The sequence below is a fragment of the Hyalella azteca genome, unplaced genomic scaffold (genome assembly GCF_000764305.2).
Source record: "Hyalella azteca isolate HAZT.00-mixed unplaced genomic scaffold, Hazt_2.0.2 contig11079, whole genome shotgun sequence".
Classification (NCBI taxonomy): Eukaryota; Metazoa; Arthropoda; class Malacostraca; order Amphipoda; family Hyalellidae; genus Hyalella; species Hyalella azteca.
Genome location: NW_025941091.1, coordinates 31,387 through 46,370, shown reverse-complemented (window position 1 = coordinate 46,370; position 14,984 = coordinate 31,387). Strand labels below are relative to the sequence as shown.

Here is a 14,984-nt window from a genome sequence, read left to right as displayed (position 1 = left end):
ATTTTTTAAAGTATGGCCCCAGACCACAACAGCACACCACAGCCCAACGTAGCGTAATATATCTCACTGCACCCCAGCACCACCTCACAGCACACCACACTACCACATCACAGAACAGCAGTATAACGCAGCACCACATCACCAAAAGACACCACAGCCTTTGTAGAAGGTCCAGAAGCAACTGAGGATGAAGAACTGGCATTGGGCGAGGCTGCTTTACGCTGAGCTTTATTGAAGACGAGTAAATTTCTATCATCTCTTACCCATTCGTTGATTTCCCCTTGATTTAATTTCCCATTTCCCTTCACAGCATCGAGAATATTGGGCCAAAATTTGTGCAGACATTTTTAACAAATATCGGGCCGAATTTGAGACGAATTATGAGCTGAAATTTGGAAAGAGTTTTTGGCTGAAATTTTGTACTAGTTTATTAGAGCCCAAATTTTGAAATTCGATGGGGTTCAAAATAAGATTGCATTAGGAATTTAAAAAGTTTCAAATATTTTTAGAAAAGAAAAGGCTAAGATCCGATGTGTTCAACTTGCGCCACAAGTTGAGTGTTCAGCCACAAGTGTTCGCTGCACATGCCGTGGGCTAGACGGTGTTCGCTGTTCTAATTTTATTTGTTGTTGTAGCCGGCTTGAAGGTGAAGAAGCTAATTTTATTTGGCCCTTTGTCGTGGCGATATTTGCATAATAATTCATTAGTGCTTTGTTGTTTCGATAATTTTCTGGGTTTTTAATAATTATTTCATTGCCAGTTTTTCAGGCGAGACGAGCCTGCAGAGGTAAAGTAATTGTCAACAATATTGAAGCGGTTAATTGAAAATAATTGTTTAGACTTTGATTTTCATCATGAATTTTTATCCTGGATTTGTACTGTCTTAATTTTACACTTATTTTCAGGTACTCTTGGGCTCTGACGAGAGACTAGTTCTGGTGATGGAACAGTTCTGGTGATGGAACAGTTCTGGTGACGGAACAGTTCTGGTGATGGAACAGTTCTGGTGATGGAACAGTTCTAGTGATAACAGTTCTGGTGATGGAACAGTTCTGGTGTTGGAACAGTTCTGGTGATGGAACAGTTCTGGTGGTGATGGAACAGTTCTGGTGATGGATCAGTTCTGATATTGCATCAGTTCTTAATGGAGACGTCGTCTTGACGATTGGTTCACTGAACGCTGTGGGTTTTATCAGCTGCAAAATTCTCTACTCGAAATTTCGCTGTGCTTGGCCATCGATCACAATGTGTTACTCGTAACCCTCTACCGCCGTATATGTCAGTCTCCGGGAACATAACTTTCAACCTAAATTATACGTAAAGTATTGAGTGTAGCAACCTGAGGACGTTTGTACGCAGCAGAGAACATTTAAAGTTGTCGTACGTGGCGGTAACCATCAGTGCAAGTCATTTTGCGCTCACTAGAACCTATCATTTTTGGGAAGTAGGCTTGTGACATATTGCTCCGGTTACTCGTGTCAGGCGGTAGAGGGTTAGGTTAGCTTAGTTAGTCGATAAGCCTGATATAACGATTTTTAAAGGCAATCATGATGAGAAGGAGCAATGTTATGTCTCAGCATGACGATACAGAAATATGAAGCCGTTCAATTAATCATTTTAGCATATCAACTATAGATGGAAATTTGAATGCTTGCCGCGTCAAGTTGAAACTTCATAGATGACGAAGAAATTCACATTGAGTGTTCAGTCCCGGCGATACATCCATGAACGATCGCAGAAGTGTTTGTCCTAACTTGAAACGAACTTCTGGGCTATTAACTTTTATTAACCCTTATCTTTTATTAGCCCTTCACTCCTATCACTCCCCTTGACTCTCAGGGTAGCTCTTAGAATTGTATTGGCTGAGTATGATATCCTAGTGTATAATCTCCTATCTGAGAGATAATTATGATTCCTTTGAGATTATTAGGTGTAAAGCTGTATTTTTTCGCATAGTTAATACCCTAAATATGTACGATGCTAGTGAACTGTGGCTGATGGCCGTAACAAAATAAACTAAAATAAAAATAATCATCATTGTAAGCCAGTTAATCATGGCCAGTTTTGATTCATATAAGATCTGATATTTTTGTAATAGTTTTAAACTTTGGTAATAGCAGTTATTTCACTTTGTAATTTACGAGTGGTTCTAGAACAAAATGAGAATTCAATCCAAGCCGCCTTGGCAACATTTCCGCTCACTCTTCTTTAGACTCCCACAAGACGCGCTCGATCGTGATCTCTTTCGTATGTGTTTTATTCATTAAATTGTTCCACTGGGTGAGTGTGGTAAATTGTTAAAATGGTGTAACCTTGTTGTAGGTAATTGTTTTGTGTAGTTTATTCTAGCATTCATGTATTTTTAAATGGAGTTATTGATTAATTAGGAAATGTGTCCCGTCTATCCTAGTCTAGGAGCCAGTCTGGTTGAGCCCTCCGATGATCCGATCTTGTTTAGCCTCCTAGTTCAAATGAAGGAGAATTAGGCCTACATATATAGTAAGAATTAGTTCAAATGAAGAAGAATTAGGCCTACATATATAGTAAGAATTAGTTCAAATGTAAAAGAATTAGGCCCGACATCTTGATTAGGGAAAAATATTGTTAAAATGATGATTGAAAATTATCCAGGTAAAGTTAATGTCAATGAGAATGACGATTCATTACCATTGTTCTAACACTACTGCTATTGCCGTGTATTCATTCATGTTAAATTCAGGATATTGTTGTGTCATATTCATAATTGGGAGACTAATTAATCTGGGTTGATTCATGGTTTATTGAAATTTTGATCCATTTTGATTTTTGATTGTGTGATCATTGATTGATTATTGATTATTCAATTATTAGTTGTTTATTTATATATTTACTATATTATGGTCTTTGATTCAGTTTGATTCACTAATATTGAAGAGTCATAATATTCATTAATATTGTTCGAACGAGATGAGATAAACTTAATGAGGAAACTTTAGGCAATGTTAAATGGAATTAATTTTGGGTTCCTGATTGAAACGTTAATGATCAAAAAGGACTAGGTTGGATGTTAATGTACATTATTTGATTAACAATATAATTGTAAATTCATAGGATAGAAATTGAACAGTGCAGCAAATTAATGTTCCTATATCTCGAAGATACTATGATGGCAGGGCAGTATTGAGTAATTAATATTGATAGGATGTATTGTGATGAATAAATAAGTTAATCCTCTAAATTACTGTTGATAAAATGTAAAGATGAGTTGGTCAGACTTAATATAAGTTAAATTTAAATTTATCTTGAATTGAAAGTAGGTGAAGTTGAATTTACAAATGCAGAATTTAAATTTATGAAGATCATTATGACTCTGACTTCAACGCTAATTCTGCCTCGATTGTATACTGATATGATGAACATTTAACCCATGTCGTGTTCCAATGCTCAAACCTTGTTCGCAGGCCTTCGACATATATCCATTAACAGTAAACCATCCAAAAACCTTCAACTCGTACACCCTATTTTCCAAATCCTGGAGGGGAGTAACTGTAAACAATTCAATAATCCTAATTCGATAACCACCTCATCACCAACACCAATGAAGAATAAATTTCTTGTTCAAATTTCTTGGAACCAAATTATTGTTTAAAGATCTTACAACATTGTTCTGGGTCAAAGTTATTGAAATAAAATTATTGCTCAAAGTTCTTAGAACAAATTTATTGTTCAACTTTCTTGCTATACAGTACACAATATTGTATACTTGCTATACAGTACACAATATTGTGTACTTGCTATACAGTACACAATATTCAAACGAACGTGACGCCGGCTAAATATTGTTTGCCCCGTCGTCGTTTTCTGTTCCGTTCAGAAAATTATTTGATTTTCTATTCGCTCATAGAAAACTATTTTCAGGACAGACTGAATTACACGTTATTGATGAATGATTAATTGATAGTTGTTAATATGAGCGGTTTGTACTGCCATCCTGCATTACGAATAGAAAATGCTAGTAAGATTACAATACATCTATGATCATTCAAAGGTTCTGAATAATATAATGGATGTATGATAATATATCTATTATCATTTATGCTTAAATGTATAACTCGAATTTATATCTCGCACTGTCATTCCATGTGAATGGCGTAATTAAACTTATTAAAGCTTCAAACTCGCTTATCATCATTCTCTGTATGTTTATGTAACGCTATTACCCCGAACTCTCCTACGCGTTGCTCGACTGTTCACCGCTGCTTGACTGTTCACCGCTGCTTGACTGTTCACCGCTGCTTGACTGTTCACCGCTGCTTGACTGTTCACCGCTGCTTGACTGTTCATCAAAATATGTTCAGTATTTCGGGCACATTTCTTGGCCTCTCTACCGCCTTTATTTGAGCTGTAATTTACTCACTGAAGCATTATACATTGCATCGTACATTTATTCCGTGCTTCATATTACGATAATTCTCAATAAAAAATATGACGATAATTCTTATATAAATGTAGGTATTATCATTAGTTATATTGACTCAGCATTGTTCAATATTTGCATGACAACAAACGAGTTTCTGTGGTACGCGTCGGTGGATGCAAGCGCTGCTGCGCCTTCCAGACTACGGAGCAGGGTTGCCAGATGTGCTGTTTTTCTGCCTTATTCAACGATTTAAACATTTTTCTGATACATGGAACGTTTATTGTTGCACCTCAAGGTATTAGTTTTCTATTAAATATTAAACAATGGGCATTTTTGCGCTTTTTGTGTTGGCTAATTTGGCCGTTTTCCAATGTCGACACCTGGCAACTCCAGGCCAGATACTTCAGTCAGCTGTTCTGTCACTTCAGGTTCAGTGTAGCCCGCGCGCTCCTGGTGAGTGGGCTTGTATGTGAGTGTGCGGACGAGGAGCAACTGTTACTACCTGTGAGTTTGCGAAGAAATCAACGTTATCGCAATATAACAGTACTACTTATATATAACAAATTGTGATGTGATTGAAACGTCATAGATTCAACTGTTTGACAAGCGGTTTGAAGAAACTTGAACAATGGCTGCACGGCTCCCTGATAACTCAGCCTTGACGACAGACGTTGGCCAATGTTGCCAGCTGATGGCAAATAGCAGACAAATTTGTTTGAAAAGCTCCATATCAGTTCAAAATTCAATATTTATTTACAAAATTGTAATTTACGGTACAGCAAATTACAATATGTTGCAATATACAGGGCTATTGTGTGTTGTAAGCCTGGTGCCTGGTTGTGATGTAGCTAATGCAACGTTGTAGTAGTCATGCAGCTAATGCAACGTTGTAGCNTAGTAGTTACTTAGCATTGTTGTAGTAGTAGTAGTTACTTAGCAACGTAGTAGTAGTTACTTGGCAACGTTGTAGTAGTAGTAGTAGTTATTTAGCCAAGTTGTAGTAGTAGTAGTTAGTTAGCCAAGTTGTAGTAGTTTATTTGCAACGTTTTATTAGTAGTAGGAGTTACTTAGCATTGTCGTAGTAGTAGTAGTATATGCAACGTTGTAGTAGTAGTAGTTTATTTGCATCGTTTTATTAGTAGTAGTAGTTACTTAGCAATGTTGTAGTAGTTAATTTGCAACGTTGTAGAAGTCATTATTGACCTGTGCTAAGAGGGACTGAACATGTTATGCTTTCGGCATGGTTTATCTTGCTTATACTCAAACTTTTCCACCAGATTGTTCACCAACTCCAACTAGAGTGCTTTAAGTGCTAGAAGCGTAGAGTTGACTTAGGTTGAATGGATAACAAACGAAAATTGGAACACCGCGACGTGGCTTCCGTCAAGTTGGAGTGTGAAGTATGTTACGAAGAATACGACTCGGACAACCATAAACCGCTGTGCGTGGCTTGCGGTCACACGTTTTGCTTCTCATGCATTTCAGACTTACCATATTTGTCAAGCTGCCCTAAATGCAAGAAGAAAATAAAGCAATCTCTCGGCGACATGTTAGTTAATTACGCTTTGATCCCCTCTGAGGATAAACCTAAACGGGCCCCGAGCTCCCAGCCTGGGGCGCCGTGCCCCCTGCACCAAAAGGCACAGGATTACGTCTGCGTTGATTGCATGGAACTCGTGTGCTTCAGGTGCTTCAAATTGGTACACGCTAAACACTCAATCGAGTTGGTTGACGACCTGCTTCGGGGAGATGAAGCTGAAGACGCCCGAGCCGCGGTACGGACTAAGATTTGCCAGAAACTGGGGCCAGTTAACGACTTATTGACATGGGTCGATCGAATCATGAACCTAAATACTGATATAGGGAGATTGAAGGATTCACTGCAGGCCCAGAAGAGGACTATAGAACAAGACCTCGAGTCCTGGGACGAGTTGTCAGTCACCAATATGGATGAAAACAAGAGACGCAAGTTCCTGGAAATTCTCAGCCATCAAAAATTGACGCCAGGAGAAATTACCAAGCTACCCGTATTCAAAGCGGAGTTGGATGCTGCCAGCAAAAATTGCGAGGTGAGTGCAATAGGGCAACTTTCGAGATAATTAATATTTTAAAATTCGAATTTTGTAAGGTTTTACGTGGTATAATGGAACAGGAAAAGCTTAATATATGGAGCTTATATGCTTAATGATCGCAGGAATGCACTTAGTCTTTTCACACGCGTCATCTATTCAAGCTCGTTTATTAAACAACACGTGATGATCGTTAATTATTGTTTGATAATTCTTAAAATGTCATGGATATCATCCCTGCTTGCCAGTCTCACGAATTGAATGACAGTTGTGTCCTTTTTAAACAATTTTTAAATAGCTCATAAATTGCTATAAATAACTTGTTGATTTTGGAATTTGTTCAAGTCAGATAGATTACATTTTCACTTTGTTTATAATTTTACAAAATGCCAATTATTTTCAGCCAAATGAACATTTTTTACAAATTTTTGTCATTTCGAATTGCTCCTCAGTAGTCAAAATTCAGAAAATGATCGCGAGTAATTTTTTGTTAGATTCGTCATATTTTCTTTCGCTAGCCTCGGAAATTTGAATTTCTTCATATTACTACACTCCACCACTGGAGGGTTGAGGTAATAAGATAATGAAGCATAAGGCGCACAATGTCAATAGCAACTATACAAGCACTTAGCATAAGTCGTGAATATTTTTTGGCGGTGGCCTTTAGGATGCCGAATGTGAGACTAGTGATTTGTCATGAACACTTATTTGGAGAAAGGATCAAGCCTTTTCGATCCACAGCTCCTCCAACCATACGGCAGACTTCCGCATAACTTGCGCAGAATAACGTAAATATATCCTTTAGGACATTCTTCCCCGAAAAATTATGTAAAATTTCCTTCCAGCCTCACAATAATTTTTTTTATCCACCAGGCGATAATGGCCAGACACATCAACCAAGGTCGTGCCAGACTGCAGCCGTTTTTTCGTGGATTATTCGAGCCAAATTAACTTCGAGTCAGCTATCAGAAAGTTGACTATGAGAGGGCCCTCAACACGCCCTGCGTCAGGATATTCATTCAAATAAACAAGGTCTCCTATGTCTCCATAATAAAAATGTCTTTGGTAAAAATCTTTGTTATGATAGAAGATTTTATTATGATCCTCCATAGTCCTGCTTTTGAAAGATAGTCCTACGTTTTTCTTAGTGTGCAATCCATTATTCACATTAAATAATTGTAATTTCGAATTTTTGAAAAAGAAAATATATGAAAAAATTTAGCATTATCTGATGAAAGAGAAGAATTAGCATGAGCAGATTTAAGAGAATATATAGCATGATATGATGTACCTTCCGTGACGTCATCGTAGTAAGTCTATATAAGCTCTTCAAGCTTACCACGGGGCAGTCGCAGACCAACATGTCACTTGAGAGTGACGAAATCTAATGAATAAACTGTAGAAATTTGTGATACCTGTTGAAGTTAAATGGTTAGGAATGTTTTGATATCGGCATGAATGACTGATTATATTGCTGCTTCAGATAAATGTGGAGAGGGACTAGGATTTTGATTGCACGTTTGATAGTAGTTTTGGTTTCAGCTACGGCAGTCTATGTGAAGATACTAGTAATTTTCACCCGTAAAATTAAATTTGGGATCCCTGTTTTATTATCTACCTTTAGATGCAATTTATTTTCTCAAAATTAAATAAAAATAAGCGATGTCGACAACCATGCGTTTAAGACATTCCTCTCTAAATCCTGTACGGTTGGATCATGTACAGCGCATGGTTAAGTGTGTCAGTCTATTCATAAGAAAAACTATAGAAAGATGAAACTTTATGTTACCAATGCGTTGTAGTTTTAGCATTCTTTTGTGACTGGAATCATGTGTTAGTGAGTAGGAATGTGGGCTGGAGTTTATCATGAACTTTTGGCATTTCATGTCTTTGTTTGTTGACGCTAAGCTCCCGTTCTCCTCTGAAAACTTCCTCTTCAGAGCATCATTCTGATCCATGAACATGAATGCAAATTGAATGTTTTTTTTACTTTAATAAAATGGAATTGAGAGAGCGTTATCTGTACTCCTATGTAAATGTGGCTGACGTTGAGAACCTATTGAAAGAATTACAACGACAAGCACCCAAAGTTCAGACGTGACGGAAGCACCCAACTTTATTGGTATCAACGTTCACGACAGGAGCGGCAGCATCAAGCCCTGCACACCGCCAGACTCGAGAAACAATATCCACTGGAATTATCTTTAGGATCAGTTGCGATTGATATTACAAACAATTACAGAATAATTTTCTTGGATGAAATGCCGGCAAGGCATATAATCTAATTTGGCTGATTCTGAATCCTATTTTGCATATACACTATCAGAAGCGCTCTAATGAGTTACGGTTTCCTTTTATTTTCTCGTGCCATGATTTGAAATTTACCGCAATTCATAGGATTATCGTATTGATGATGGTGTTTTATTTGGCATCTAGGTATATAACTTTTTAATTGTACCCACTTTGGAGCGAATTATTCAAATTTATACAGTTTTTAATAACAACATTTCCATAGCTAGTAATTATAAGTCGAATAACTGCGATTCTCGAAGAAGTTGTATAGGTTTAATTATGATATTTTCGCTCCTTTGAATTAAATTCTCAATTCCCAAGCTTTCAGTGTCCTTTTAGTCCCTAATTATAGTAATTAATTATAAATTAACTCCATGTAGTATTTGAGGAGAGTACAATGACAAAGTTATTGCGGCCTGGCATATTTAGCTTGCTGAAGCATCTAAATGCATTTAATGGACCATTAAATTATTTATTTTGGACAAACTAGAGAAATAATAATTGAACATATTTGTTATAGTGCCAGAATTACATCATAGGTTGAAAGTACTTCCGTGGGAAAAAATTTACGTAGTTATAGAAAGCTTGGACTGTCAGTTATTCAATGAAGAAAGTGATAACAAGTTTCTCTAAATCTTCAATCATTTGAACAAATCAAGAAAATGCTTGCCAGGTAAATGACTTCTGCTCACCAAATAAGTCTAACATGGCCATAAAGCATCCAATATATGACAGAAAGATCCCATTGTTGGTAATATTTTCCATTTCACTGATGTTATTATGAGCGCAAGTCGGATGTTTGTCTGCCACAATTGGGCACCAGTTTGCGCTCAACGGCTGCAGCCATCAGAGCGCGAGGTGAGACAAGCGTCTGCCGCGGAGGTCAGGACGTTCGTACGCTCGACCTGACCGAGGTGCCAGGCTTGATTGTGTTGTGCAATCACGTTCAATTGAACGTCCCATTAGGAATACCCTGAAATTATTTTCTTAATATTTTTTAACACATTAAAATCACCTTACATGTTGAATGTCCCGGGTGATCATAATCTCGATCAACACGGGACGATCGAGTTCCTGTAAATCCCTATACTCGTAAATTATCAAGTTCTGGTCTTGTCAACCAGCGAAGTTTTTCCTCATAAATATCACAATGAGGTCCTGAATTTTGTTCCACTGCTTAAAAATTATGACCCAGTGTGTGATTTTACGCGCACTTCCCTGCCTCCATCAATATATTTTGCTCCTGTTTCTTTTGACACTTAAAGCTCGTCGGCAAGCATCTTTCATTCCATCCGTTCCATCACCAGAACTGTTGCATCACCATCACCGTTCCATCACCAGAACTGTTCCATCACCAGAACTGTTTCCATCACCGGAACTGTTCCATCACCAGAACTGTTCCATCACCAGAACTGTTCCATCACCAGAACTGTTCCATCACCGGAACTGTTCCACCACCAGCACTGTTCCATCACCCGAACTGTTCTCTCGTCAGGTCCCAGGAGTTCCTGAAAATAAGTGCAAAATTAAGAGAGTAAAAATTAAAGATAGGAATTCGTCATGGAAATCAAAGCTGAAACCGTTATTTCCAATGAACTGCTTCCTTATTGTTGACAATTATTTTACCTCTGAAGGCTAGTCTGCCATGATAATATTACAATGAAATAATTATTAAAAAACCAGAAAATTATGGAAACAACAGAGCACTAATGAATTATTATGCAAATATCGCCACGACGAAGGAACAAATAAAATCAGAACAGGGAACTCCGTCTGGCCAACGGCATGTGCAGCGAACACTTGTGGCTGAACACTCAACTTGTGGCGCAAGTTGAACGCAGCGGATCTGTACCTTTTCTGTTCTAAAAACAAAAAAAAATTTTTAGTTCTTAACGCAGTCTTTTTTAAATCCCATCAGGTTTCAGAATTTTGGCTTCATACGCCATTACAAAATTTCAGCTCAAAACTTTCAAAAAATTTTCCCAAATTTCGTCCCGGAATTCGGACCAATATTTGTTCAAATTTTCTGCAAAAATTTTGGCCAAATATTCTCGATAATATGAAGGGAAATGGGATACTAAATCAAGGGAAATCAAAGACTGAGAAAGAGATGATAGAAATTTATTCGTCTTCAATAAAGCTCAGGGTAAAGCAGCCTCGCACAATGCCAGTTCTTCATCCTCAGTTGCTGCTAGAGCTTCAGCGCAGGTTGTGGTGTGCTGTGGTGCTGTGATGTGGTGCAGCGATGTGCTGTGGTGCTGTGATGTGGTGCTGCGATGTGCTGTGGTGATGTAATGTGGTGCTGTGGGCTGCGGTGATGCGGTCAGGCGGTGTTCTGTGCTGTGCTCTACTGCTCGGGTTGCAGGAATTACTGGTTCAGTCAAAAATCGTAATTTTCTGGATCGGTTCATCACCAACGTCCATAAACAGAAGAGGTATAAAAGCGGGTTGAATGGGACAGCGGGTTGAATGGGAAACAAGTATTCAAAAATCTGAGCGTATAAATTTTCATGATAAATAAATAATTAAATCAACCACTTGAACTTCTCATAGACATTATTTTTATTAAAACATTTTTTAAAATACGCAGATATCGTAAGTCTTATTGTGATTCAATTTTATTTATGACAGTATTACAATTTGAGTGATTTCGTTACCCGGCTGAATTGCTCTACTTACATTTTTCTACAGAATGCCATAGTGTCTTTATATCATGAATCGCGCATAATTTTAAACGAAGGAAATAGTTTCCGGGAAACTATATTTCCAGGAGAAAAAAAATATATGTCAAAATGCAAATGAAACACACATCAGTTTGATGTTTTGAAAATCTATGATGTCGAGACATTTTTCAATTACAAGTGTTATATCGTCAGAAAAATTGAGCAAGAAATGAATATGCCTGTATAATAAAACTAATAGTTAAATTAATCAAACTAAAATTACAGTTCTGCATACACATATACCGAAATAGATTTTAATGCTAAAGATTTTTAGAAATTCATAACAACAGCAAAACCTCCCCATTTTTACCGCATCCGTTTTGCGTGCATAGCAGTTCTGGCGGCGGCTATCTGCTTACTCAGAAAAATTGAAGTGTCATATTGTTCAAATAATGACACACTTCCTCACCCACGGCGTGAGCAGTGAGCAGACAAAGTACTAATGCGCTGGACGATCGCTGTTCATCAGGATGACCCATGCAAAGGGGAAGAGTGCGTCGCTATTTGGACAATGTCTAACTTATTTCTCTGAGCGCTCATGGTGATTGTTGTTGCAATGATGGTTATAATGAATGATAGTTATAGTACCTAAATATTATACACTCAGAGCAAAGCTCTTCGTGACCAAAAAGACGCACCCAAAGGTTGAAATTTCACGTCCAACGTTCGCGGTGAATACGTTAATCAGGCATTTAGCAAGTCATTCAAAGATTTAGTGAGTCATTCATTTCACTCATTGTAATTATTGAAAAAAAAACGATGGTGTCGGTCCTTAGAGAGACCGCGGCAAAATTCAGGAAGAACGTGGACAATACTATTGGAACCATTCAGCTTTAACCATTAGTGTACGGATGCATTAATCGTTTTCAATGTTATTCGTACCTGGAAGCCTTTTTAGCGAGAGTTAGTCGGCAGACACACACAAACAAGCGCTTTCGATTCGTCTTCATCGTCGTCAAGAAAACGCTTTCGTATGTATTTTTCGTGTATATAAATATAACCATTGTTTTCCTGTATATAGGACATAAATAAATGCCCTTAAGTACCTTAGGTAAGTCTGGTAATGGTGAGCTGAATGAATTGCTTTAGATCCCCAAAGTATCAGTGATGCGTGGCCACGTTTGTTTTGGTGTTTGGGTTGAAGCTTTACTGCAAAGCACGTCCAACACGTACGGTGTTCATTGTCGGCTTTATATGCGAGTGACAAGAGTTGCATTGAAATTAATTGATGGTAAATCAGAAAATATATAACTCACCTCATACGAGTAGAATTTTGCAATAATACAGGGTGTTTCAGAATTAAGTAACCCTTTTAATTTGTTAATAAATAAAAAACTAAGAACGTTATGAAGTTGAAACTTGTTTTATTTAAAATAAAGATATTATATTTAAAAACTAGGATACAATATTACCATAAAAATGTTCTTCTTTTAAATAAAACAAGTTTCAACTTCATAACGTTCTTAGTTTATTTTTTATTAACAAATTAAAAGGGTTACTTAATTCTGAAACACCCTGTATAATGAATATCGTAGCATAAAAAGAAATAATTTAGTAAGTAGGCTTCGAGGTTGGATTCACGGAGCTTTATCACGAAGACATTGTCATGTAAAATTCATGTACAAATCAGCGCTCCTATGATTTATTGTTATGTTTCAGCTACTGATATCAAGACAATCGCCGGTAAAATAAACTAAACCCGAAATTAACTTGACTACTAAAATAATATCTCAGTTAAGCGACTATTTCATCAGAGAAGCGTACAATATAAATGAGAATCTTCCAATTACATGAATCGTTATAAAAGTTTGGGATCATAAAAAAGTTCCGATCTTTATGTAGAAAATGAATTTATATCACGAAAAAATTGTGTGTGCTGTAAGCTCTGAGAAGTTTTGAGCGAATACAGTCTGATGAATTGTGTGTTTTTTGATCTTTAATGAGTTTTGAGAGAATCCAGTCATGTGAATTGCATGTGCTGCCGAACTTCTAAAAGTTTTGTGAGAATTCAGTCTTGTAAATTGCATGTGCTGCCGAAGTTGTAGAAGAGTGAGAATTAAGTCCCGCCAAGTGTGTGCTTTTCAACTTTAAGGGGCTTTGAGCGTCGTCTCCGCAGTATGGCTGACAGCGAAATGCAACAAGTTAGACCAGCGCAGTTGACGCAGTACCTAACTGCTCTATCCGGTAATAAATTAAAAATTTGGTTACTTGACGATAATTATATTTTAGATAGAATTGTGATTTTCTTTAGTCTTTTCTTCTATGGATTTTCATTCACAATCCTGAATGAAATCTTAATTAAAATTAAGCATGATGTATAAATATTTCAATAACCCAATACTTCCTATTAATTAGCATAACGTAACGTAGTAATGTCAGCGCTGAACAGTAGGCCTGATGGGGCCTGTCGCCAATTCTTGTACTTTACGTGACTTGTTCACAAAAAATCTGAAAGTTAAAAGTACTTTGACCGGATCTTTTCAAGACTGACGATAGTTTGAAATATCTACTAGACTTCAACTGGGTTCGATATGGTGCTAGGCATTTAAAATCTGAACATTTATTTTTCCATAGCTTTATCTAGTCTGTTCTTGAACGCGTTCATACTTGGAGCGCCAACGACGTCATCGGGGAGGCTGTTCCACATGTCGGTGATTCGAAGCGAGAAGAAATGTTGTCGCGAGGAGAAGTTGCAGCGCAGTTTTTTTAGCTTATAGCCGTGGCCCCTGGTGTTGGTTCTCGTTTCAAATTCTAGTAATTCCTTTGGGACCTTGTATAGACCATGAGTATACTTGTATACTTCAAAGAGGTCATCGCGCAGACGTCGAAAACAGCTAGAGGCTTGGAAGCTTCATTCTCTTCAACCTTTCTTTACAGGACTTACCCTCCAAGCCTGGAATTATCCTTGTTGCACGTCTTTGGACATTCTCTATTAAATTTCTGTACTTTTCAAATCTCGGTGACCACACGGCGTTTCCAAACTCTAGGTTCGAGCGCACGACAGAAACAAACAACTGCTTGACCGCTAGGAACTTATATGAGCCTCTGATTAGTCCAAGGATCTAGGAACTTATATGAGCCTCTGATTAGTCCAAGAAGTTTGTTGGATTTATTAGCTTGCGTTTCAACAACCTTTGAAAATTTCAGCTCCTTGTCGACATAAAATCCGAAATCTTTTTCACACTAGACTTTTAAATCATTACTCTCTCGTTGCAGCCATGTCTTCTCATACTTTAATCTTACTGTTCACTCATTCTTCTTCCCGAGGTGAAAAACTTTATACTTGTCAGCATTAAAACGCAGCTGCCACGTGTCAGCCCAGTAAACAAATCTTTCAACTAAACTTTTGTGTCGTCGGCATACATGGAGCACACGTTTGACACTACTTCTGGCAGATCGTTTATAAAACCAACGAACAAAATAAGACCAAGAACGCTTTCTTGTGGCACGCCATGCACTGTGCACTTACTGATGCGCAGACTGAAACGGTTCCTCTAATAC

General features: G+C 37.5%; 1 protein-coding gene across 2 annotated transcripts; it reads left to right on the top strand.

Annotated features, from left to right (window-relative positions):
- The first annotated feature begins 2,216 nt into the window (after positions 1 to 2,216).
- On the top strand, positions 2,217 to 8,479 carry LOC108668523 (tripartite motif-containing protein 75). Of its 2 annotated transcripts, none has more exons than XM_018155758.1 (3): positions 2,217 to 2,280; positions 5,677 to 6,468; positions 7,342 to 8,479. In XM_018155758.1, the coding sequence occupies exons 2-3, from the start codon at positions 5,740 to 5,742 to the stop codon at positions 7,417 to 7,419; spliced, it is 807 nt and encodes a 268-aa protein (XP_018011247.1). In that variant the 5' UTR covers positions 2,217 to 2,280; positions 5,677 to 5,739; the 3' UTR covers positions 7,420 to 8,479. The 2 variants fall into 2 exon arrangements, with proteins under 2 accessions (XP_018011247.1, XP_018011246.1); XM_018155757.2 differs by lacking the exon at positions 2,217 to 2,280 and adding an exon at positions 4,828 to 4,903.
- The last annotated feature ends 6,505 nt before the right edge of the window (positions 8,480 to 14,984 follow it).